Consider the following 23,073-nt stretch of genomic DNA (forward strand, 5'->3'; position numbering starts at 1 on the left):
CAAACTACAGCCCGTGTAACTGAGACCCCCCTTTTTGGCACTGTAACTGACTAGACAGAAAGAGACAAATAAAATGGCGGCCACAAAAAACGGAGAGAAAATTGGCCAATCAGAGAAGCTTGGGGTGACAAAGAAGCAATGGCGGTCACAGGAACGCACCAGCAAGCACAAAACAGTCTCAAACCAAAACTCTGGGACCGCTGGGCTGGGAGAGCACGATTGGGCTCAGCAAACGAGGGAAAGAATGAGCCGCAGCTCAGTTGCGGTAGGCTTAAGATGCCGCAGACGAGCGGGGGAGGCGGAGCAACCCCACCAGATAGGGGCTCTGACACAGAGCCGCAGCCGCAGGCTCTGGAGCTGCCGCGAGAATAGGAGGCAAGGGGGGGAGAAAAAGGATAGAGGCAGCGGGGACAGAGAGCTGCAGCCGCAAGCTCTAGTTAATTGTAGTTCGCCTGCTAAAGGAGGGAGAGCCGCAGCCGCGGTCTCCCCGAATGTCTGTGAGACACGGAGCCTAGGCTCTGGGGCCGCCTCAAAAAGTTGCCGCGGCAGTAACCAAAGACAAAAGGAGCCGCAGCCGCAGGCTCCTTGTAAGTGCCAGCCAAAAAAGGCACGAAATATGCGGCGGAGCGGACCAGGAAGCTGCAGCCACAAGCTCCTGAGTAGAAACTACATCCGCCGCCTGAGGGAAAAGGGAGCCGCAGCCGCGGTCTCCCTAAGAGCCGTTAGGCTGGTGACGGGGGAAAAAACGAGGGCAAGGGAGAACCCCCCCAACGAAATTCCCCAGAACAAATTATGTATAGCCAAAACAGTTGAGATAGGAGAGGGGAAAAGGAAGGTACAGGAGTACACACACAAACCTCCCACCCATCACACAAACACAGAGAAAACTTATCAGAAGCTACGCTAGCAAGAATTTCAAACTTGTTCGGTATGAAGGCAAGAATGAACTGGAGAGTGGGAGGGGCCTGACGCCCCTAGTCTTGACTTCAGAAACATTCTTGCCTTCAGACGATAGGTGGAGTCACTACCTGCAGTGATGGCATACCTCCTATGGAAAAGTGGTATATAAATGCCTTAAACAAACAAAATATAACCAGCAGTTCTCAAATATGGTTCTCTTCTCCTTCCACTCCAAAGCCAGGTGAACCAACTTTCAAAGCTAAAGAAATCTCAGCAGAGAAAAGTAGATTATTTTCCAGACAATGATGGCTATGTAGCTTAAATTACTCCACATTCAGGAGTTTCTACTGTGATAGTTCACTGAAAGCTACAAGCAGTTGACAATACTTGTACTGGGATAGTTATAAAGCCATAACTATTATTAAAGTATCATACATCAGATCTCTTTCCCTCTAAGCCCCTGTCAACAGACAACAGATTCTATATGATATGGACACACTGTCCTCTTATTATCAATGGTTGTATGTGCAGATTCCAGAAATTCATCTGCCTGCCTGTGACAAGCAAATGAATTTCTTTAGCAAGTGTCCCTGCACTGCCAGCAAACACCTTGTTCTTCATCCCAAGTTCTCCAAGAAGGTGTCTCTTCCACAAGGTGGGATTTTGTAGGAAGTACCATTAGTACCTCTAAAGACTTTCCTCTTCTCCCAGGCATTTTAGCATGTGTTTCAAAGTGTTTTTATATTGTTTTAAATTTTAAAATTGTGTTTTAAATTGTTTTTAAAATATGTGTTTTAAATTGTTTTTAAAATATGTGTTTTAAATTGTATACTTGTTTTAATGTTTTTGATTGCTGTAAACCGCCCAGAGAGCTTCGGCTATGGGACGGCACACAAGTGCAATAAATAAATAAATAAAGAGAACATGCAGGAGAAAAGCTAATGTCCATTAGCGGCCAGCAGTCTTCTCCCAAAATTCTTGCCCTTATAAGAAGGCTGCTTTACCATAAGGTATGTGTGCAAGGATACAGGAGGTTTCATAAGCAAATAAAAATGCAAAGCTGACAAAAACCTGGACAGAAAAGGAGCTCAGCTCAGCTGAATCAAGATAACGTTCCTAACAATGCTACAGCTGTTGCAGTCAAAACATGGAGTCTACTCTTTTGGGCAGGTGAGACAAAGTGAACTGGGAACTATGGTTAATGACTTTTAAACAAGAGTTGGAAGCCAACCGAAGTGGAAGCAAAGGGGCTGATATTAAGCCAGGATTTGACTGTGTGAATGCGATCAGTGTCATAAGCACAAAAGCCTTAACTCTGCTCCTTATTGGTAATGGAGCAGAGAGCAAGGTTCATTTGCAAGAGCTACTGGGGCTTTGTACAGGAAGACTAAGGTGACTTAACTATGGTTTCACTTAAGGCATACATTAGAAATCCCATTTTGTCAATTAACAATCAAATCTAAGTAATTTAAGATGCAAACTGCTTGGCTACCACACAAAAGTCCAAAATGGCCATGGCCATGTTTCCATGAAAAGTAATAAAGAATCCCCACTAGTGAGTCTGCCCCATTGGTCCTTGCCAAATAGGTGGAAAAATATGATTATTTGAGAGGGAAGGTTAACACGCTAACTTATGTACTAATCAACATACACAACGCAGAACAATTCATGGATTGGAAAAGAGTGAAATCTGCTTGGAATTAGTGCCTAGACTGCAGGAAAAGGGAGGGAGTTTTGATAGTCAATTATACTTACCCCTAATTATAGTACTGCAGCTTGAATACATGAGGTTAAACTCCATAGTAAGCTGCAAGGCGCTCTTTTAAGGGAACAGGAAACTGGTCAGAGAAACGCCTCCAATTTTCATCTCCAACTTGATTTTTAAATCCATGAAGGATCTGAAGGTGAGCAGAAAGTTAAATGTTTTCTTCAAAGACCAACTAAATCCCAAGCCTAGAACAATGAAAATCTGGCAGCAGAAAAACTGGATAGCAAACAGCAGATAACTATTGTCAATGTGAAAGAGTCACATACCAGAACTATGTGTAGCTCACTCAAATTCAACTAGTTTTTAAAAAGCAAGTTCAAAGTTTATCTGTGACTTGCTATCTCTCTTCTATCAACAAACCTTAGATTCATGAGTATATTAATCTCTCCTGGCACTCACATACTATCCTCCTGCTGTTTTAAATAGAAAGAAATGAAGAGGGACAGTAATTGAAGAGTGAGAGTGTGTGTGCGCGCATGTGCACGCCTGCACCTATGTGTATATCACATACACAATTCTTAGTCTCTGGAAGGAGACATCAAGCAGCTTGACTTTGACTGTTGGAAATCATAGTGAATTCACCACTAATTATGAATACCCAGCTAGAAATTCCGTAGGGCAATTTTTTAGAACACCTATGCATACTAAAATTGTTTTTGGACCACTTTAGCCCCCATGCAGACCTGGCAAAAACATCACACTGCCTGACTCTGGGGTATATTTGGACCCCAATGAGATTTCCAATCGAGGGATGGAGTCACTTTGTATCCCCCGAGACTTCCCCCCCATTACCACAAGTGGGCAAGACACTACCAAAGCACCTTGAGCCAAAAAGCACTTATGCAGAGGAGGTAACATTTTTCTGAGCAGCATACATTGGCCCCTTCTCCATGCATACTGAGTAAACTGGGGTATTTTTGGACCCCAGTGGCTTTTTGTATCCAAAAGGAAAACAGTAAGTGGTAACTGTCTGAAATTTGGGACTATATGGGCAACAGTTTGTGACAATGTCATAGCCCTGTAGGCCTACTCATGTGTAAAGCACACAATAAAAGGTAGAAATGTGCCCCCAGGGCTTTTTGCTGGGGTACATTTTCACCTCAGATGGTTTTCTGTTTCCCAAAGGAAGTGGTAACTGGCTGAAATTTGGGGGTGTTGTAGAGATTACAATTTGTGACAATGTCCTAGAAGAACATCCCTGTGGGTAACAGTAATCGATAGGTAAACAACACAATGGGAACTGCACCTTGGGTTGAAAAGTACCCCACAAGTCTACATGAAGGTTAAGAATACTCTTATTTCACATTTTCTAATAATACAGCCCCATGAAGCAAAACTGTGAAATAACTTATTACCTTACAGAACATGTCTCGGAGATCATCTTTTGGGCTGATCCATGATGCAACGGCATCACAAAAAAATATAAAGTCCTGTAAATATTTACAAAATTAGCAAATTAGACATGGCCAATTATAAATGAACAGACTTTTGCACAGCAATGTCAATTTATTAAAATACTAGGCCTACATTTCAGTTTCGCTATCAAACATTTCATGCAATAACATTTCTGAAGCCTTTTGCTTCTATATCAAAATCCCTCTCCTGTATCCTTTATATATGGAATATCCGAAATGATTTCAAGAACTAGTGTATACTATTTGCATAAGCAATTTGCTCCCTTCATTCAAATTAATGGTTGGACTCTACACACAAAAACTCCAAGAGATCCATATGCATACTGGATCATATGCAGGGTCTTGGGTCAGCATGATGCAGTTAGTTCAGAAAGTTACAATGGTGTCCTGTGAGAAGCATGCACAGTTGCTCTTTGTAGCACTTGATCTGGAAGTAAATTCCATTGAAATTAAAATAACATATATGTAATAAATGTGTTTAGCACTTATATTCTCCAGTGTGGCCAAACTAGATGTTAAGTGGGGGTTTCACAATTGGAACCTCCACTGTTCCCACCATTGTTTCTTAAAAAGCAGCTGCAGTCGGGATAGGGACATATGGATCTAGGCCCTGATGAAAGGTAAGGTCTAACCCTTAGCTCCCGTGCTTGATTCCCAATATTTAAATATTCTCCAGTATTGAAATAAGACGTAATGTGGGGCAGAGAATCAAATTCCAGACCATACACATCTGTCAAAGGCCTCACGAATTTCTGAAACCCACTTTTTTAATATAACGGGTTCTGTCTCCCAGCACTGTCCCTATACTACTTTTGCCAGAGTATGGCCTAATTTTTTTTTCTAAATCTATTTGCAGTAGAAGGGAAGAGGTGTTCTTTGAACCAAGCTTATCAAGACCAATGCAAGACTTACTTGGACTACTCCACTAGGATTGACAGTAATCATGGTACAAATTCCACGGAATGCTGAATCTTTTTCTTCATTATCCCTTATGTTTCGGAGAGAGGTGCACCTAATAAAACAAAGAGCAAATTGTTAGAGTAATCTCTGCTTCCAATTTTGGCTGGTACTGTATTTGATGGAATAAGTGTCACAGTGAAGCTCAGGAATATGCAGCACATACTTCATGTTTCTGACATAATATATATATTCCCCCCTTTTCTATACTTTCACCTGATTTGAAACCCATACGTTTTATAGATGTCATATCAGAAAATTTCAAATACTTTCTTGTAGTGCACAACGGATATTGAGGGCGACCTGCATTCCATTAAATACCCCTATCAATTTTATATATAATCATTTAAAGCTTCCATTTCTAAAAGCAGTACATACTGCCATAGTATCAAGTCTATCAAACACTTATATCAGAACATCTTTCACTTGTTACAGCAGCAAGCAAGCTATTTGGTACAAATTTATAAACATGTATTTCAGACAGCAAGTCAAATCGCAAATGAGTTTGAAATAATGTAATGCGGTGTTTTAACGTTTTACGCTATTTGCATGCACATCATCACTCTGGTGGATTTTAAAATGCTTTTAATAATCAAGCTTTAACACATCAAGCATGTGACAATCTTATCCCATGCATTAATTAGTTGTTAGCCACAACATGAAATATATACATGACGGTACTGCTAAAAAAACTCACAAACCTGATAGGACAAGATTAGTCACATGGTTGGCAATGATTAAGAAGTGATTTTTGTAACCAACTGAAAAGTATATCTAGAAGTGAAATAGAAAGGAAAGGAAGGAAGGAAGGAAGAAAGAAGAAAGTGAAGAAAAATGAATAAAAAAAAGATTGAATAATACACACCAGGGTCTTATAAACTGCTGTAGCATGGGGGCCACCTCTTGAGGACAAACGTAACCAAGACGACCAATTGTTATTGCTAAGGTAACGCAATCACGGTTATACACCACCAAACGCCAACCAAGACATGAGCAAATGAGGGGGGGAAGGAGAAAAATAAAGAAAAAACAACAAATAACTCAGAAACAGAAACCAACAGAACCTGTGTATGATAATAAACATAAGATTTCACCAGTGCTGTTCATTACCACCCCTAAAAATAAGGGGCAGCAACATGTGGCATACTATCTAGAGGAGGGAAGGGTATAAAGGAAAAAGGAATTAAGTGAATGAGAGAACACCAAAATCACAGTTTAAAATCCAAATGTTCAGTTTAAATATCTTGGTTCAATCTGAGACAAAGCTACCTATTCAAAGGTATACAAGTCATCCATCAAAACTATGTACTATTATTTATTTAACAGATTACTATCCCATTTCCCAGGGTAAAAAGCCTTATGTACTATGCTTCCTTGTATTAACAGTATTTGTAATTAAATTTTAAATGATAAATATTAACTTTAACATCAAACAATTACAAACTTTAAAATTTACAGTAGTTTCCAGACTAAAAAGAAAAGATTAAAATTCTATTTCATAATGCTCAAAGGATTTTTTTTTAAATTCAGCAAGACACTGGAAGACATCTACATCGTTTTTCATAAAAAGGTAAGGAAGCTTTGTATTTTATTATCTAATGTTTCAATAATTGTTAGAATTAATCTCTTTCAGAAGTCAAAAGACCTGGCATAAATATGAAGGGGATCTGTTCCATGTGAGCCTAAATCTAATCTGACAGGCATTTGCCTTTCATGTGAAGAGGCTGCTTAGACAGTGGCCAAGTGTGGCTTAAAATGGTGTTCTCTCAACTCACAAGAGTAATTTTTCAGAAAAAGGAGAGTGTGGGTATGTTTCAGCATTATTTGAAGCAAACTACATGAATACTAAAATCCAGCAGATTCATATGAAGCAGAGAAGCCTATGCTTAAAAGACATTATGCAACACTCCAGAACAGGCATTTGTGAACAATCTCATGAAAACATGCAATAAAGCAGATGATGCTCTTTTCACTATGAGATTTGGTGTAGGATATACCAGTATTATAAAATGTAATTACAACTTACATAGCTAAAAGTAAATACTCAGCTTTGGTTCCTAATTATTTATTGTGCTATACATAAATCAAATGTTTATATTAATAATTCCTATCATACCACCAATCAGGAATGTTGTAGTAGTGGACTGCCCGCATCAGCAGGAATTTTGCCTAGATGACCTTTGAGGTCCCTTTCAACACTAGTTTTTGTTTTTTGTTTATGGACCCAAACCCATTAAATTCCCATTACAATTCTTACTATAAAAAGTTAATGAAAATTATGTACTAGTTAAGAATACAGGATGAAATTTAGACACAAAGCCTGTCTTTTGGCAAATATTCTTATGGAGTTTATTTCTTAATTCATTGTTCATCACAAAAAGCCAAGTAGGAAAGGCACCATAATGTTAAAAGGTGCTGTATTTGCTAGAACTATTTATGCTATACAGAGATTTCAAATATTATCCTACACTATACAGCAGAATATCCCACAACAAACCTAAAGTACAAGACATTCAACATTTATCTGTAGTATCAAACTTTTGCATATTTACAACTATTATTTAAACGTAATAGAGAGGGATCTGATGTCTCTTAACTTCTACATTGTATAAAAAGCCAGCACTACAGGTAATGTACCAGAGACTAGAAAGGAAAGGTATAGGTTGCGCTCTCCATTTCTGTCAGCTTTCTCTGATTTAAAATAATTGTTCCACTAGACATATGTCTTTGCAAACTCATTGTGAATAGTGCAATACCTATAATGTGCCAAATTACCTTATAGTATATCTTCCGGTTCACTATATAAACAGTTCATCATAAATATACTGTTATCTTTGTATTCATTGCTAGGTATTTAACAAACATGTAGAGAATACAATTTGACTCCCAACCCACACCCCTGAAGTCAGTGGCAAAACTATCTATGTCTAGACTGAAATTCTGCTAACCATTCGTTTTCACTTCAGACTGTTATTATAAACCTGCATTCATAAGTTTTGTATCACTGGTATCAGATTACAAAGCGACAGCAATAGTTAGAGATAACATTTAGCATTTTTCAAAAAAAAAAACACAGAACATGCTTTCTACCAGCACAGGACAAGCCTCAAACTCCATTTTAAAGTCTCCTTCAATGTGCAATTATTAACAGGCCTCCTTTTAAGAGCATGATTTATTAAATAGACTATTTAATCATAATAAGTTAGCAAGATATATAATATTCAGCCAGTCAATCAGTTTGATTTCATTTAAATTGCCCACAAAAGGCTGTGAAGGTTGGACAAAATTATCAGTTTGCTTTCATCCTCTTGCTAGTTAAGTTATGAGGCGCCTGAAAATTAGCTATGTGCACAGAACACAATTACAATTTGTTTGTATATAAAAGGATGTTAAATTCTGTTACCTTTAAGTACATGTTTAAACACATTTTAGTAATTAAACTAAGACTCTAATTTTTACATCACTCTTAAATTTAATAAAAATTAGAATCTGTTTAATCAAACACCTATGTGCAAAGCTGAAATTTGTAAAACCATCCAAACAGAGTTGCTGTTGCTTTAACAATGGTGCAGCTTTCCTACAACTCTCTGAATAAACTGGCGTACACGCAGATTTGCATAACTTCATTCACTGCAAAGAGTACAGTTGTAGGGTACCTGTGTTTTCTAACAAAGTCTTTGGTGTGTTGGGTCTGTTAATGATTTCTACAAGCTGGTGCAAGACCATAGGAATATAAGGCTGCATCTCTATACCTAGAAAGAACGAACACATAAAGCAGTTCATTAAAGACTGGAATATATACTTTCATAATGAGCATATAAGCACAACTGAATGCCAGAGTTTATAACTTTAAACAACTCACTAAATATATATATATCCCCTGCCCCTAGTATTTTGCTCTCTTGTTAATTGGTTAGGATAGAGAAGCAAAAAAATTAAGAATTGGTTACACATTTATTAACTGCATCCCAGACAACAATACCAACATTTTGGAAGACATTTAATCTTCAGAATTTAGATTAGTCCTTTTGGGGAAAAAATCTCATAAATGTAAAGTATTCCAAGGACAGATCACTCATCAATTTTTAGCAATGTGGTTTGACTTTATCTCCTACACAAATGAAGAGGTTCACACGTATCCCGTTTCCCCAGTCTATGCTGAAGTGTGGTGAGGATAAAAGTACTTTGTATCTGTCCTTAGACCCAGTAAATACATTTATTTATTTGAAAATATTACAATGCTTCTGTTTGTTAATTTCATTTTTGTTTTCAGGTTTTATATGTTTAGAATATGGTTTTGTTAATAATTTCTGCAGATGAATGTTATTATTAGGTATTATTATGTATAATGTGATTAAGGATTAATAAAAATCCTTAAAAAAATTTTTTTTAAGAATTTACAACTGACAACAAGACCAAAAATAAATCTACACAATGCAAAGTCCAAACTAGAACTTAAAAGAAGCAAACCTTACCCATCTGAATAGAAATTTCTCCAATTGCCCATGTGGCATTGTTACACACAGAAATAAACTCTGGGTTTAGGTTGGTTCCTAAAATTGGCATGAAGTCAGCTGAAAAGAACATAAGCAAGCCATGCTGTTAAAATTCTCCCACTGCTAGAACATCACTCAAATGTTCAGCTTAATATCATTTTAGCAAAAGCCCTTCCTGAAGAACAGTCACTTTTTATCCTCCATACATACACTGCAACATGAGGTCTTAGTGAGAAACCCATCAAAGGCATAAGTAACTCTTGGATCAGCCCCATACGGTTAAATTCAATTCCACTGCAAACGGGAATTCTGCTATTGATTTGAGAGGAATGAGGACATATAGAACCTTAAGTTTTTAATTAAAGAAAAAAGCAACCTCAGACATTTAAACAGGAACTTCTGCTATAAAGCAAGCATGTGCTTACTAGTCCCAACCTAGACAAAACAAGATCCTGGATGAAAAGCTTTGCATCCAGCTATTTAGTTACAAGTTAGCTATAAGACAGCTATTTAGAAGTATTTATTTTGTGTTATGAAAGCAACCAAGTAATTATCCAGTGTGAAGAAAAACTTGATGGCGATATGTTCTCTTCTGTTCCCATAAATGTGACAGGAGAAAAGAAACTCAAAATTTGCCTTTACTTATGGAAACAGCATTTCCAGTCTCCTTAGTGGACATGACTCAATTACAGAACACTATGATTTAAAACTCAAAACACATGTATGGCCATGCCATGTATTGGCAAGATTTTAAGAATGTGCTATGCTAAGTAACATACCAATGCAAGGCTTCACATGTTGAAAACATGCCTTTGTCAGATCGCCAAGCAAGGCGAAAGAACTCTGTCGTACCTCAGGCATTTTATCCTAGAAGAGACGGGCAAAAGTAAGTGCGTGTCCCCTTTTTAAACTTTCTATTTCAAAAGGGAGCAGGGATTATTTGTCTCACCTGCATGCACTGGTACATTAGTGTCAGGATATTGCTCCGAGCCACTAGCTGTTCAATGTTGCCTCCAAGTCCTTCAGCTAAACCACTAAGTAAATCAAGAGCCACAATCATGAAGTCTTTATCTGGAGCTTCATACTGGTCTGGTTGAGCATTGTACAACTGTAATTAAAATCACAGGTGGACAATGCTGAAAAGGTTTAAGTATGCAACTTATAATTAATATATTTTGCTATTAACGTTTTTTTAAGTTGGTGAAAGAATATTGTAAAACTCCATTCTCTAATAACAGAAAAATACCATGGCTTGTGCAAGTGTCTTCTGTACCAGGTTTACACAGCGCTGGTATACAGGTTCACAGTATGGAAGGAAGCCAGATTGCAAGGCAGTGGCAACCGAAGATAGGCACTGAAATAGAGTACAAAAACTAGTGAAAATGAGTGATGTTTGACTGATATGAGCTTTCATCTGTGACACGGCTTGATTTACCAGATAGATTTCTTTTTGAAAGGTCAATTTTTGAAGTACAAAAGGAGTATGTGAACTGTAAAATGAAGAAACGTTAACAGTATGACAATGAGGTCAGGGTCCTAGCTGTGGACATGCCAAGACCCATTCAACAACAAACCCACTCTTACAGCTCAATCCAATGCGTTTTTACTTCGAAACAAATCATAATAAACTCAATCCTATAGATCTGCCATGGGAAACCTTTGGCCCTCCAGATATTGCTGTGCTAAAATTCCAATCCAGCAAGTATTGCCAATGGCCAGGGATGATAGGAGTTGTAGTTCAGCAACATATGAAGGGCCAAAGGTTCCTTACACCTGCTATATATGCATACTCAAAAGTCCCACAAAGTAGAACGGGATTTAATCCTAGGTAAATGGGTGTAGAACTACAGCCTTAATTCCCAGAATAAGCTGCCCTCAAGGAAGACTACAATGCTATTAGTGAACCTTACCTCTAATAAAGGGAAAAGATCTTTATCTTCATCCTTCAACATGTTCCATTTCTGGATTAATGGAGGCATAAGCATCTGAATATATTCCTACAATGAAAGAAAATTATGCAATTAAGTGTTGTAAATTCCATTAAAAAGTAACATTATGATCTGACACCATTTAAAAAAAAAATCCTGCACCATCCCAGTTGTAGGGCAAAATCCCAAAAAGAAGTTTACCTTACCAACTGACATAGTCCTAGACTCCCCAAAAAGTGGTTAGAGTGTCATACCAGGACTGGAGAGACATAGGTTCAAATCCCACTCAGCAGTGAAGCTCACTGAGTAATCTTGGGCCAGTCACTAGCTCTAAACCTAACCCACATCACAGAAATGTTGCAAGGATAAAGTGAAGAAAGAACTATATGTGCTGTCCTGAGTTCCTTGCAAGAAATATGAGAAATAATAAACAAAATGTCAACAGTTTTGGCTTTAAACTAAACCTGCACTCAATTTGGACTCCTGCCCCAAATTTCCCTATCCAAAATGAGCTTGTACGGACCTGGGTATCTTTAATGTCATGAGAAGGGAAATCTGATTTAAACTTGGGGCAAAGAATCTATTAAGGCTGCAATCCTATACTCACTGGGAGTAAGCCCCTTTGAACTCAACGGGATTTACTTCTCAATAGATAGGTATAGGATTGTGCCACAAGTCATCAATGGTTACAGTATTTTAGATCAGGGCTTCCCAGACTGTGGAATTCTATGGAATTTAAATTGCAATACAATAAAAATATAGAAGAAATAAACGAAGCAATACAAATTTAATTAAAAATCATATAGCATCTAGCACAGTGTATCACAATTGCTACAATACACAGAAAAGTGGTCCACCAAGATCCTCAGCAATTTTCAAGTGGTCAGTGGGAAAAAGTTTGGAAACCAGTTTTAGACACATGTAATATTACAAATGAAAACTGAACTATCTTTCGCTACACACACAATATGGGATATAAATAACGTAATTTCTCATCCTGAAGGTCATTATCTTCTCATTTTCTTCCTCTGCTAGAACCATCTATCATGACTAGATACGAGACTGACCTAACATTTAGAGTTAGGAATGCTAAGTACTGTATTTCCTTGCATGGATGATTCCCTGCTGGAGTAGTCTCCGGTACACTGAGAGATAATTTATATGGCACCAGAAGCAGTTAATTGCTTCCCGGAGCAATATACATCATAGACAGCTTGAAATGGATTCTCTCTCTCTGGCTTAAGTGGCACTAGTTTATTTTATCTCGCCCAACAATCACCTCAAGCAACAGGAGGAACACATTACCCACTTGGGAGAAGTGCAGACTGGAGAAGCTGACTTTCTTCTTGGATTCAGAAGTGTTGCACTGGTGGATAATAAGCCACTTGGTGGTGTCCTAGTGCAACTTGAGAACTGCTAGGGAGGGAGACCAGTAGATGCTTCATGGAGACAGATGATTATGGAAGAAAGTAACAAATAGCCTCCCCTATTATAAGATGGCTCAGGAAGCCATGGAAGAAGGAAATCTGACTCAGGCTTTCTTCTGTGTTTTGTGCCTTTTATTTATGGTAAATTTGTGCATTTATTAGATTAAATTAAATGTTGATATTTTTGTATTGATTGCTTTGCACTTATCGTCAGTCACTTCCATGGGAAGAAAAAGTGGGTTAGAAATAATAAATGAAATGTGAAATAACAGCTAAACTTAATTAGGCATATTTTGTTTGCTGAAGAACTTTAACCAAAGGAAGGATTCCTTTAAAAAAAAAAAAAAAGCAAATGGTAGCAATCCTATACACAATCCCGAGATTTGGGATTCTAAATAAGCATATAAACCAGCCAGACTGAAGAGCAAGGCGAAAACAGTACTGCCCAAGCCAGGCAGGAAAACGAACTGACACTCCGTTGGAGGGGCTAAGGTGAGAGTCCCTTGGAGTGTTAACTCTTTCCTGCCTCAAGCAACAAAAAAGGAAGACAATACCAACTTAGGGGTGCGCTGGTGCCCACTGAAGAAACTGTTCGTTTACCTTCCATCAGCTCTTCTTTAGAATCTTAGCTATTTAAATTTAGGCCACAGCACACTCACTTAAAGCATAAATCACACTGAGGTAAATCTTTTTCACAACTATTTTTTCTCAAAGAAAAAAAGTATAGCCAAAAGTATTGTCTAAGGCCAAAGCCAATTCCATAAATATACCTGCCCTGATCCAAATGAAAGTATTTGTGAGCAGAAGCAGGCTTCCACATGTGTATCAGATCAGTGTGTATCAAGCATAGATCAGTGGATGCTATCTACAATGCATTATTTTCAACCTATGTATTTAGATGCAGATCCTCATCTTTATTCTTGTATAACTCCATATTCTTGTGCAACTGACATACGTAATTCTGCAGTCAGATTCATGTCAGTCTCTTCTGTAAGACTACAACAGAAAGGAGGAACCTCCAGTTCAAAAGAAACTTCTGTATCTATAGGCATAGCCACAATGCAAAAAGGCCATCCACATGGGGCTTGCACTAGGCCTAGTAAAATTTATGGCTTTGCTCTTGAACAGCTGTTCCATATGCCTTATCAGTTTCTAAAAACCCCTCCAGGTGGAACAGCATTTTGCCACATGACATGGAAAGGGAAGGGACGTCCAAATCAAGCAAGGTTGCCATTTACATGCTACAGCTTACAATGGGCAAGTTTTAAAAAAAACCTCTCGGGCCATTAACTAATTTAAAAGTTGTTCTGATTTTGGATCCTCTGTGCAGTTCAGAGCACTGGTGTGTTGTAGTGGCTTAGAGCTAATAGCCTAGGTTTCAAACTCACCTTAGCCATTAACTTAGTGACTTGCTTAAGGCCACAATATTCAAACACAAGCCACTCAGAATGGAATTCAGACACAACAGATCAGAAGCAATAGGGAAAGATTTCGGGATTCTAAATGATATAAGCCAGCCAGACTGAACAGCAAGGCAAAAACAGTACTGCTCAAGCCAGGCAGGAAAACGAACTGACATTCAGTGGGAGGGGCTAAGGTGAGAGTCCTTTGGGGTGTTAACTCTTTCTTGCCTTAAGCAACAGGAGAGGAAGCCAATGCCCACTTAGGGGTGTCCTGGTGCCCACTGGAGAAATTCCTGCCCAGCCTCAGTTCCTACTCACTCCCCAAAAAAATCCATAACAGGGAGAGATTACTGTCCTACCTTATTCCAGTAACAGTTCTAGTAACAGAAATAAAGGAAGAAAAATAGCTATATATTATTAAGCTACACAGGGTGGTTCATGACAGATGCTACTGAAGGTCACCGATTCACAGGGTCACCATAAGTCGTAACTGACTTGAAGGCAAATAACAACTACAAACATAGCATTTCAACTATGAAGATTGCATATTAGATTTCATAATATTTCACTACAGACAAACGCAATGCAAGCAAAATTCAAGCCAGTGGAATTTATTTTGAAAAAGTGTTCCAAGGATGATGGGGCAAATTGTTTGGTGTTGCACAATGAAGTGTGTTGAAATGTACCCTCTCACAACACACAAAGTAAGGAACTAAGCCTGTAGAATGTAGGCCTAATAGAGAAGTGAATATAATTCTTGAACTTAATCAAAATGAAAAGATAACAATACTTACTGGTTTGTTTAGATGATGGCCTACAGAATCTGCTAAAGTTCCTATGGCATCGTAAAGAATGAGCAGATTCTTATGCTGGTATTTACTAAATGCAAAGACCAGAGTATCAAGTATATAAGCAAGATAAGGAACAAGTTCTGTACAAGCCTCTTCTTCTAGAGTAGCAAAGGCACTAAGAAGCAAAACAAAAATTTAGTCTGCAGAATTAAAAGAATGCGCTACTTTCTTTTAGACAAAACTATTGTCTTTTTAAAAAGGTCCCATGGATAAAAAAAATCTAGTAACTGGTAAGATGCAGTAAAAGCTGGCTTTTTTGCCAACTGCAGCATTTTTTGTGAAATACTCATTACAACAAGTATTCTGCTCTTGTACTTTAAAAACCTAACATGTTCAAATACCTGCTTACTATTACCAGGTTATAATCTAGATGATACTTCTGGGTGCCCAGAAATTCTTCCTTTAATTTGAAATAAAGATTTGGCTATTCATCCAAGTATTTGACTGAAATAGTGCCCCTCACTTGGGTGATATAAAAATTTAAAAATCTGAATTTAAAATTGAAAATGTTTAATTATGTTTTATTGTGTTTTTGTATTTTAACCTGTTTTATCATGCTGTACACCGCCCTGGGAGCTTACTGCTATAGGGCGGTCTAAAAATGTAATAAAATAAATAAATAAATAAATAAATATAGCCAGGTTGTTAGTATATTGTTTGTTTTTAAGTTGTATTTAAATGAAATATTGTTTTACTGTATTCTGATGTTGTTTCTTGTTCTGGGATTGCGTGAACCATGAAGAACAGGGTATAAAGAATTTTAATAAAGTAGACCTCCGCAGCCATAAACACAAACAGCTTTCAAAATACCCCTCATTTCCAAAATGGCTGGCCACATAGTACAAATTGGCCTGCAGTTAATATAATATCTAGAACAGAACTTGCTTAATTGATCATGCTCAGCATTCATGTTCTATGCTTGTCAGAACAATGCAAAGTGATAATCAGTGGCAAAACTATTGTTCCCATAAAAAAATAAAAATAAAACCAGCCACAAGAAGCAAGAACATTTAGATGAGAAACTCCTAAAACAACCTCCAAAGGAAGATATTTATCTAGACTAAAGCTAAGAGCTGCTCAAGAAGAAATTGAATATTACAACACAATGAAAAAGTATCCTCACTAGGTTATTTGAGGACCACAGGCAGTATTTTCTGACCTACCTGCAGGCAGCTTCTTGTACTCTCTTGTTGCTATCAAGGATACGTTTTAGCAACTCAGTCATTAATGGCTTCAAGTATGTGTCTGGGGGTTGACTGACTACCCAGTGTGCATAGCGGCTAAGAGTCCAGCAAGTAATGGAGCGCACAAGAGCCTTTTTATCAGAAAGGCACTGAATAAGGTGAGGGATTAGCTCGGGAAGATATGGAATCATACCCTGCATACAACCTGTAAAAATAAATTAGCAATACTCAGTTGAACCAGTCCTCCATATACACACAGAGCAGAAACATCCATAACATGCATGAATTTGTAGAAAGCAGCACATTTTCAAGAGGCATCACTGGTAGCTGCTGCCCACAGGCGATGGTGGGGTGAAGGACACATAGATCAACCAACAGCAGGGGGAGCTCTTCAGTAGAAAGAGCCTGTAATCACAACAGGTAGATCTCACACAGAGAGAGAGACAGAATTTAAGCGGAGGAGTGGGGAAAAATAAAAATAAAAGTTAAGGTCTGGGGAGAAGAAACAAAGTAGGCTAAACCTGTACCTTGAAAGCACTGACTTACCTTCAGCAATTGCTCCTAGAACTAGGATGCCTGATTCTTTCACCACCCACTCTGGATGAAAAAGCAATTCTTTTAGAAGGGGCAAAATGTGTGGCAGCAATTCATCACGGAATACATTGGCAAGGACATCAAGGGCAGCAGCTGAACACTTTCCTAAAAATATATTCAATATATTTGAGACACAGTTTAGTCATAAAACTTCAATTCAACCTACATTCATATTAGTTCCAGGCCACAAAAGGATTATAAAATAATAAAAACAAAATCCATATCCTACAAATGTCCTAAAAATTAACTGATAAAATTAGTTTTCATTACAGCAGTCATGATGCCAATTCACAACATGTGACACAACAAAAGCAGATGCATGTTGCAGATCTGAGTAACACTCAGACATTTGGCAACAGAGTTTTCTGAAAAGTTGGCTAGTTTTATTTGCTCAACTGTGAACATATTTCCCGAAGCAGGCCCTCAAAACAACCCCTATTCATTTCAACAAGATTTGTGCATCATGAACATATTTTAATTGGGTACTGCACTGGATCCAGCAAAAACCCAGATCCTGAATCAAACTGGCTTGATTTGGGCTTCGGATGGATTGAGACAGGCCAAGTTTGCCCTAGGTTGGGTCAGCCCAGCTGAAGCAATCTAGGGCTGTCAAAAGGCAGTGAAGTCAGGCAGGAATCCTCTGCAAGGTCTGCTTTGCCAGTGCCTTCCCTGCAAGGAACACCCTGACAAAGCAGCGACTAGCAGGACTGAAGGCTGTGTCTCCTCCCCCTACCCCATATTTAATTAGGGTTTAAAACGCTAATTAAACATGCAGTCAGGGAAGAAAAAAGACACAGCTCCTTCCCCCGCACCACTCCTAATCCGAATCCAGATTGGCCCTGGATCAGAGACCCAATTCCAAGCATCAGATCAGGACCCAGATCAGACCAGGGGAGGATGCACACACACACTATATTTTACCCATTTCACCTAAAACTGCAACAGCTGCAAAAACTCACAACATTCTACTTGTGGTCAATTTTATGTGATCAAAGAACAGGATTCAGAAGACTTTTTTTTTTTACTAAATTAAGGGAATTAAAAAAGATACCATAACTTCAGAACAATAGCTGAACAGGTTAAACAAGGTAGTATAGACATGTAGATTCACCACATCAATATTTGGACTGTACAGTAAGGGCTTACGTAAATTCCAGTCAGAAATAGTATCATCATCATCGAGCTCATCCTCCTCATCCTCTTCTTCTTCTATACCATCTTCTTCATGCTGCTGTGCTACTGTCCGTGAACGGTGAAACCGGGGCCTTATGTCTTGTTCACTATCTGGGATAGCTTCATCTTCTTCAACATCTCCCTGTTAACCAGAACAGCAGAGTCTATAGTCAGATTCATGCTACCATTACTCTTTCTGAAGTAATTATACAGCCCCAGAGTGGCTGTATACTATAGCCAGCGTCTCCTGCTACCCTGGTGCATTCACTATAGCTGCCGAATTTCTTTGCTTTTTAAAGTTTTGATAGAAATATCTGTGGGTTATAGGTACGTTCTAAAACCACAAGGTTTTTTTGCCTATTAGTGAATATCCATGCATTTGCTTTCATATTTTCTATGCAGAGTTAACCCTCTGGGGATTGGATAGGTAGAGGTCTATGCTGTATTTATCAGTAACGCTATTTAAATGAAAACTTGCAAAAACACTCACTCAAAAGTGATCTTACTCTTGAAAATCCAGTTTGCCTTAAATTTTAGCCCCCAAACCAATTGTTTAATACAGCACCCTCAGTCTTCTATTCAGGGCACAAGAACTAACAAGTGTTGCAAAGAACATTTGAAGCAAAGTAGTCAGTCTGCAAAACAACTAGGTGTTAAATGTGTTTATTATATGTTGCTGTATACATTGCACATGTTAAAGACAAACACTGTAAAAATATCTAATACAAGATTGTAGCATTTTGTCAACAGTGGGGCAAAACAAATTGTGCTTACCTTCAGCAGAATTATATCTATCTCTGAGTATTTCATGCCATTTACTAACACAGGTATCAACCTATACAGAAAAGACGTTTATTGAACAGCAACCACCCAAGTCAAAGTTTTGTTAGGACTTTTTTTTTTTTACTCAACTGCATAAAACGTCATAAAGACATTGTATGACTTAACCGTATGTAGTGCTATCTGATGCACATTGAAACTCATGCAAGTTTCCAAAAGTGCATACTTATATAATCACAGCACGTGCATGTCATGATAATCCATGAGATGCAGTGACCCTCAGGCTCACAAGTCTCCCCCCCCCATCAGCCCACATGACCCAGGAGGACTTCAGATTTTTTTTTTTACTTTTAGTAATCCACTTCTTTCCATTTTATTCAAACAAAGGATCATAATTTAACATCAAGCAGTTTAGCTTAAAATGATAGTTTATCAAGATGTCTGAACATGGCCAATCATTTAATCATAGTTAAGGGAGTGAACCGGGACTTGAATGGCATTCTAATTGAACACCATCACGATCTTTACATTTTAATTACACATAAAAATAAACATATTCTTAAAATGTGACAGACCTAAGAATTAGCTTTAACACTACCTTCATAAACCAAATCAAATGTGTATATTTTACCATCATATTCCAAAGTTCATTTTAGCCAATCCGCAAAACAAGGACCTCCACCATCCACCAATATTTTATGCATTTCGGCTCTTGCTGTGATAATCAATGATGGTCTATTTCTGATTTAATTACACCACATCCTTCATATTCCCAAATAAAAATCTCACAGGAACAGCAATAGTTAACAGCAAAAATACTAACCCTATACATAGTTCCAATATGGTTTTCAAGAACTACAACCATAACAGCATTTTTTAAATCTCAGATTGAAGCTGAATACATGCAATGTTGCTGTTACATTGATTAATGAAGCTTTAAAAGCTATACAATTTACTCTTCCACTAACAAAATAAGGAGACGTGTTGAGGCTTCTGGGGATTAAAGGTTAGCTAGCGGGCCACTGGGCAGGAAGGTACATTACTATGGAGTCTCTAAAACAGGTAGTACACCCACCCCTTTAATTCCACTTTAAAATATAATCTTTCATCTGCTATGCCTAGATTTCCAGCATTAAAAAGGTATGCCATTGCTTGAGTGGATGAATGTCTGTCTTTCTTGCACACACTGAAACACCACCAAGATATACCAATTATTCCTCTCAACTATGCTACTGCCAAAGAAAAAGAAAAAATCAATTAAGATATAGACAAGTGAAAACTTGCCTCTGTTCCCAAGATCTGTTAAAAACTGTTTTCGACATTGACAACATGCATCTAAATTCTGAATCTATTACTGTAATATGGGGAGGAGAGAATCAACTTACTTGGAAAGATGCCGACATAATACATCTTTACAAATTGGTTGTTCAGCCAAAGTCAGCCAAAACTCGCAAGCTTCCAAAGCCACATTTTCATCTTGGTCCTGAGTCCTTTGTAGCATATACTACACCCAATGTCAAGGAAGTCAAAAGGCACAGGTATTAGTTTCCTTGTAGTATGTGTAAATCTTTTAAACAGCAGTCCACCACCCCCATTAGGACTAGAACGCCGGTGGTGGAAATCTCGCTCCAAAGGTGCTCGGTCACAGGTCAGAGCAGCAGTAGCTGCCTACCAGGTGGCAGTAAAGGCGACAAAGAAGGAGTTCTTTGCTGCCTCTATTGCATCCGCAGAGTGCTGTCCCAGGAGGTTGTTCCAAGTGGTCCGAAGCCTGGTCGGTCCAGTTGCTCAGGAACCCTTGGAGCATTCTAAGACCTCCTGTGACAAATTGGCAAAGCACTTTGCTGATAAAATCAAACACCTAAGGAGCTCGATTCCGTACGCCGTGGATGCAGTGAATGAACCAGAGTTGACCACTTGCAATCCGGTCCAGTGGGATCGGTTTCAGCCTCTCCCTTCTGAGGAAGTGGACAAGGTGCTTTTATCTGTGAAGCCTACCACTTGTCTGATTGATCCTTGCCCATCATGGCTCCTTGTGAATTGCAAGGAGAAACTGGGCGAAGGGATTAGGGCGGTGGTAAACACATCCTTAGCGGAGGGTGTAATGCCACTGGCCCTCAAGGAGGCAATTATAAAGCCTATCTTAAAGAAGTCCTCCTTGGATCCCCAAGTTTTGAACAACTTTCACCCAGTTTCGAATTTGCCATTTTTGGGCAAGATCATTGAGCGAGTGGTGGCTAACCAATTGTCAGCACACTTGGATGAAACGGATTATCTGGATCCATACCAATCGGGTTTCAGGACTGGACATGGAACTGAAACAGCCTTGGTCGCTCTGGTGGATGATATGAGGAGGGCATTAGGGGAGAATTCACCTTTCTTGTCCTCCTGGATCTTTCAGCGGCTTTTGATACCGTTGACCACGGTAACCTGTTGGATCGCCTGGAAGGACTGGGAATAGGAGGCACTGTTCTACGGTGGTTCCGTTCCTTTCTCTCTGACAGGCATCAACAGGTAGCATTGGGAGATGAGGTTTCAGACCCTTAGCCTCTCACTTGTGGAGTGTCACAGGGTTCTATCCTCTCTCCCATGCTATTTAACATCTATATGAAGCCGCTGGGATCCATCATCAGGAGATTTGGGCTGCGGTGTCACCAATATACGGATGACACTCAGCTCTATCTCTCGTTTAAGTCCTCACCAGAGTTGGCTGCGGAGACCATGTCCAAGTGCCTGGAATCCGTGAGTGGATGGATGGGAAGGAACAGGCTGAAGCTAAATCCTGACAAGCCCGAGGTGCTGCTTGTGGGAGACAGAGGAAGGTTGGGTCCTGTTGACCTGAGGTTTAATGGGGTACAATTACCCCTGAAGGACCAGGTCCGCAGCCTTGGGGTTGTTCTTGATTCCAGGCTGTCCATGGAGGCTCAGATTTCGGCAGTGAGCCGGGCAGCCTGGTACCAACTACACCTCATACATAGGCTGCAACCCTACCTCCCTGTTCATCAGCTCCCACTGGTAGTACATGCCCTGGTCACCTCTCGATTAGACTACTGCAATGTAGTACAACTACATGGGGTTACCCTTGAAAACGGTCCGGAAACTTCAACTGGTACAGAATGCAGCGGCTCGTTTACTTACAAACAGTCGTCGCCGTGATCATATTACGCCAGTATTATTTAATCTACACTGGCTTCCAGTAGTTTTCCGGGCCCAATTCAAGGTGTTGGTGTTAACCTTTAAATCCCTATATGGTTTCGGCCCAGTTTATCTGAAGGAGCACCTCCAGCATCACCAATTATGCCGCCCGACAAGATCAGCCACGCAGGGCCTTCTCTCAATCCCACCAACAAAAGCAGCTAGGTTGGTGGGGACTAGAGAGAGGGCTTTTTCGGTGGCGGCCCCCACTCTCTGGAATTCCCTCCCGTTTGATCTTCGGCATGCCCCTTCCCTGGATACCTTCCGCCGAGCCTTAAAAACTTGGCTGTTTGGACAGGCCTTTGGGACCGCTGGGATGGGCTAATTACATACTGAATGCCCGCTGTGTACTGCATATGTTGTTATTTTTGTTACTGCTGATTATATTGTATTTTATTGCATTTATTGTATTTTATTGAAATTTGATGTGTACGTCGCCTAGAGTGGCTTCGGCCAGATAGTCGACCTAAAAATTAAATTTACATTTACATTTACATTTACAAACAAAAAGTTATTTTAATCATCATGTTATAGCTATGGATTACAGATATTACCACTTTGGATTCTGGTCAATGAAACTGCAAGCTAAGCATGAACATCACAGCTAATTCCTTTTCCCCTTGCGCTCACTGCCCCTTTAGGATATTTTTTTTTTAATGTTCAAGCTCACAAACAGCTAACCATGCTGATGCTGGGAGGGGGAGTGCGCCTCTAGATTTGCATATTTCCTGCCTCCTCATTTAAATCAGTAAACACTGTGTGTTCTGCATTGATTGTGTTAAAACTGAAACTATGCAGTACCATAACATCATTTTACAAGCTGATTTGCTTGGCAACCACCCAGTGTGGTATTTCCAAGTCTGATATGTGGCATGCTTCACTTGGGGCTAGTTCACATGTATGGAAAGTCATAAGTAAACCACTTAGAAAATTTTACTATATTAAGTGCTATTAAACTTTCATACATAATTGAATATTTTTCTCCATGCCATTCCCAGTGTCTTG

At 39.1% G+C, this 23,073-nt stretch overlaps 1 protein-coding gene across 4 annotated transcripts in view; it reads right to left on the reverse strand.

Moving 5' to 3' along the window:
* TNPO1 (transportin 1) overlaps positions 1-23,073 on the reverse strand; it is a 64,926-nt gene that overhangs the window by 17,167 nt on the left and 24,686 nt on the right. For 3 of the 4 annotated variants that reach the window (XM_061621148.1, XM_061621157.1, XM_061621167.1), the window contains exons 9-24: positions 20,262-20,380; positions 18,871-18,931; positions 18,070-18,238; positions 16,876-17,028; positions 16,309-16,534; positions 15,089-15,260; positions 11,447-11,533; positions 10,783-10,890; positions 10,486-10,644; positions 10,316-10,403; positions 9,516-9,614; positions 8,697-8,792; positions 5,906-5,981; positions 4,996-5,095; positions 4,024-4,098; positions 2,656-2,798 (exon numbers count right to left, since the gene is read on the reverse strand). In XM_061621148.1, coding sequence (XP_061477132.1) covers positions 2,691-2,798; positions 4,024-4,098; positions 4,996-5,095; positions 5,906-5,981; positions 8,697-8,792; positions 9,516-9,614; positions 10,316-10,403; positions 10,486-10,644; positions 10,783-10,890; positions 11,447-11,533; positions 15,089-15,260; positions 16,309-16,534; positions 16,876-17,028; positions 18,070-18,238; positions 18,871-18,931; positions 20,262-20,380 — 1,896 coding nt within the window. In that variant the 3' untranslated portion in view covers positions 2,656-2,690. Of the gene's footprint in view, positions 1-2,655; positions 2,799-4,023; positions 4,099-4,995; positions 5,096-5,905; positions 5,982-8,696; positions 8,793-9,515; positions 9,615-10,315; positions 10,404-10,485; positions 10,645-10,782; positions 10,891-11,446; positions 11,534-15,088; positions 15,261-16,308; positions 16,535-16,875; positions 17,029-18,069; positions 18,239-18,870; positions 18,932-20,261; positions 20,381-23,073 lie in introns of those variants that run through there. The other variant, XR_009761725.1, reaches the window with a different exon arrangement.

Source organism: Rhineura floridana, chromosome 1, assembly GCF_030035675.1.
Source record: "Rhineura floridana isolate rRhiFlo1 chromosome 1, rRhiFlo1.hap2, whole genome shotgun sequence".
Taxonomy (NCBI): Eukaryota; Metazoa; Chordata; class Lepidosauria; order Squamata; family Rhineuridae; genus Rhineura; species Rhineura floridana.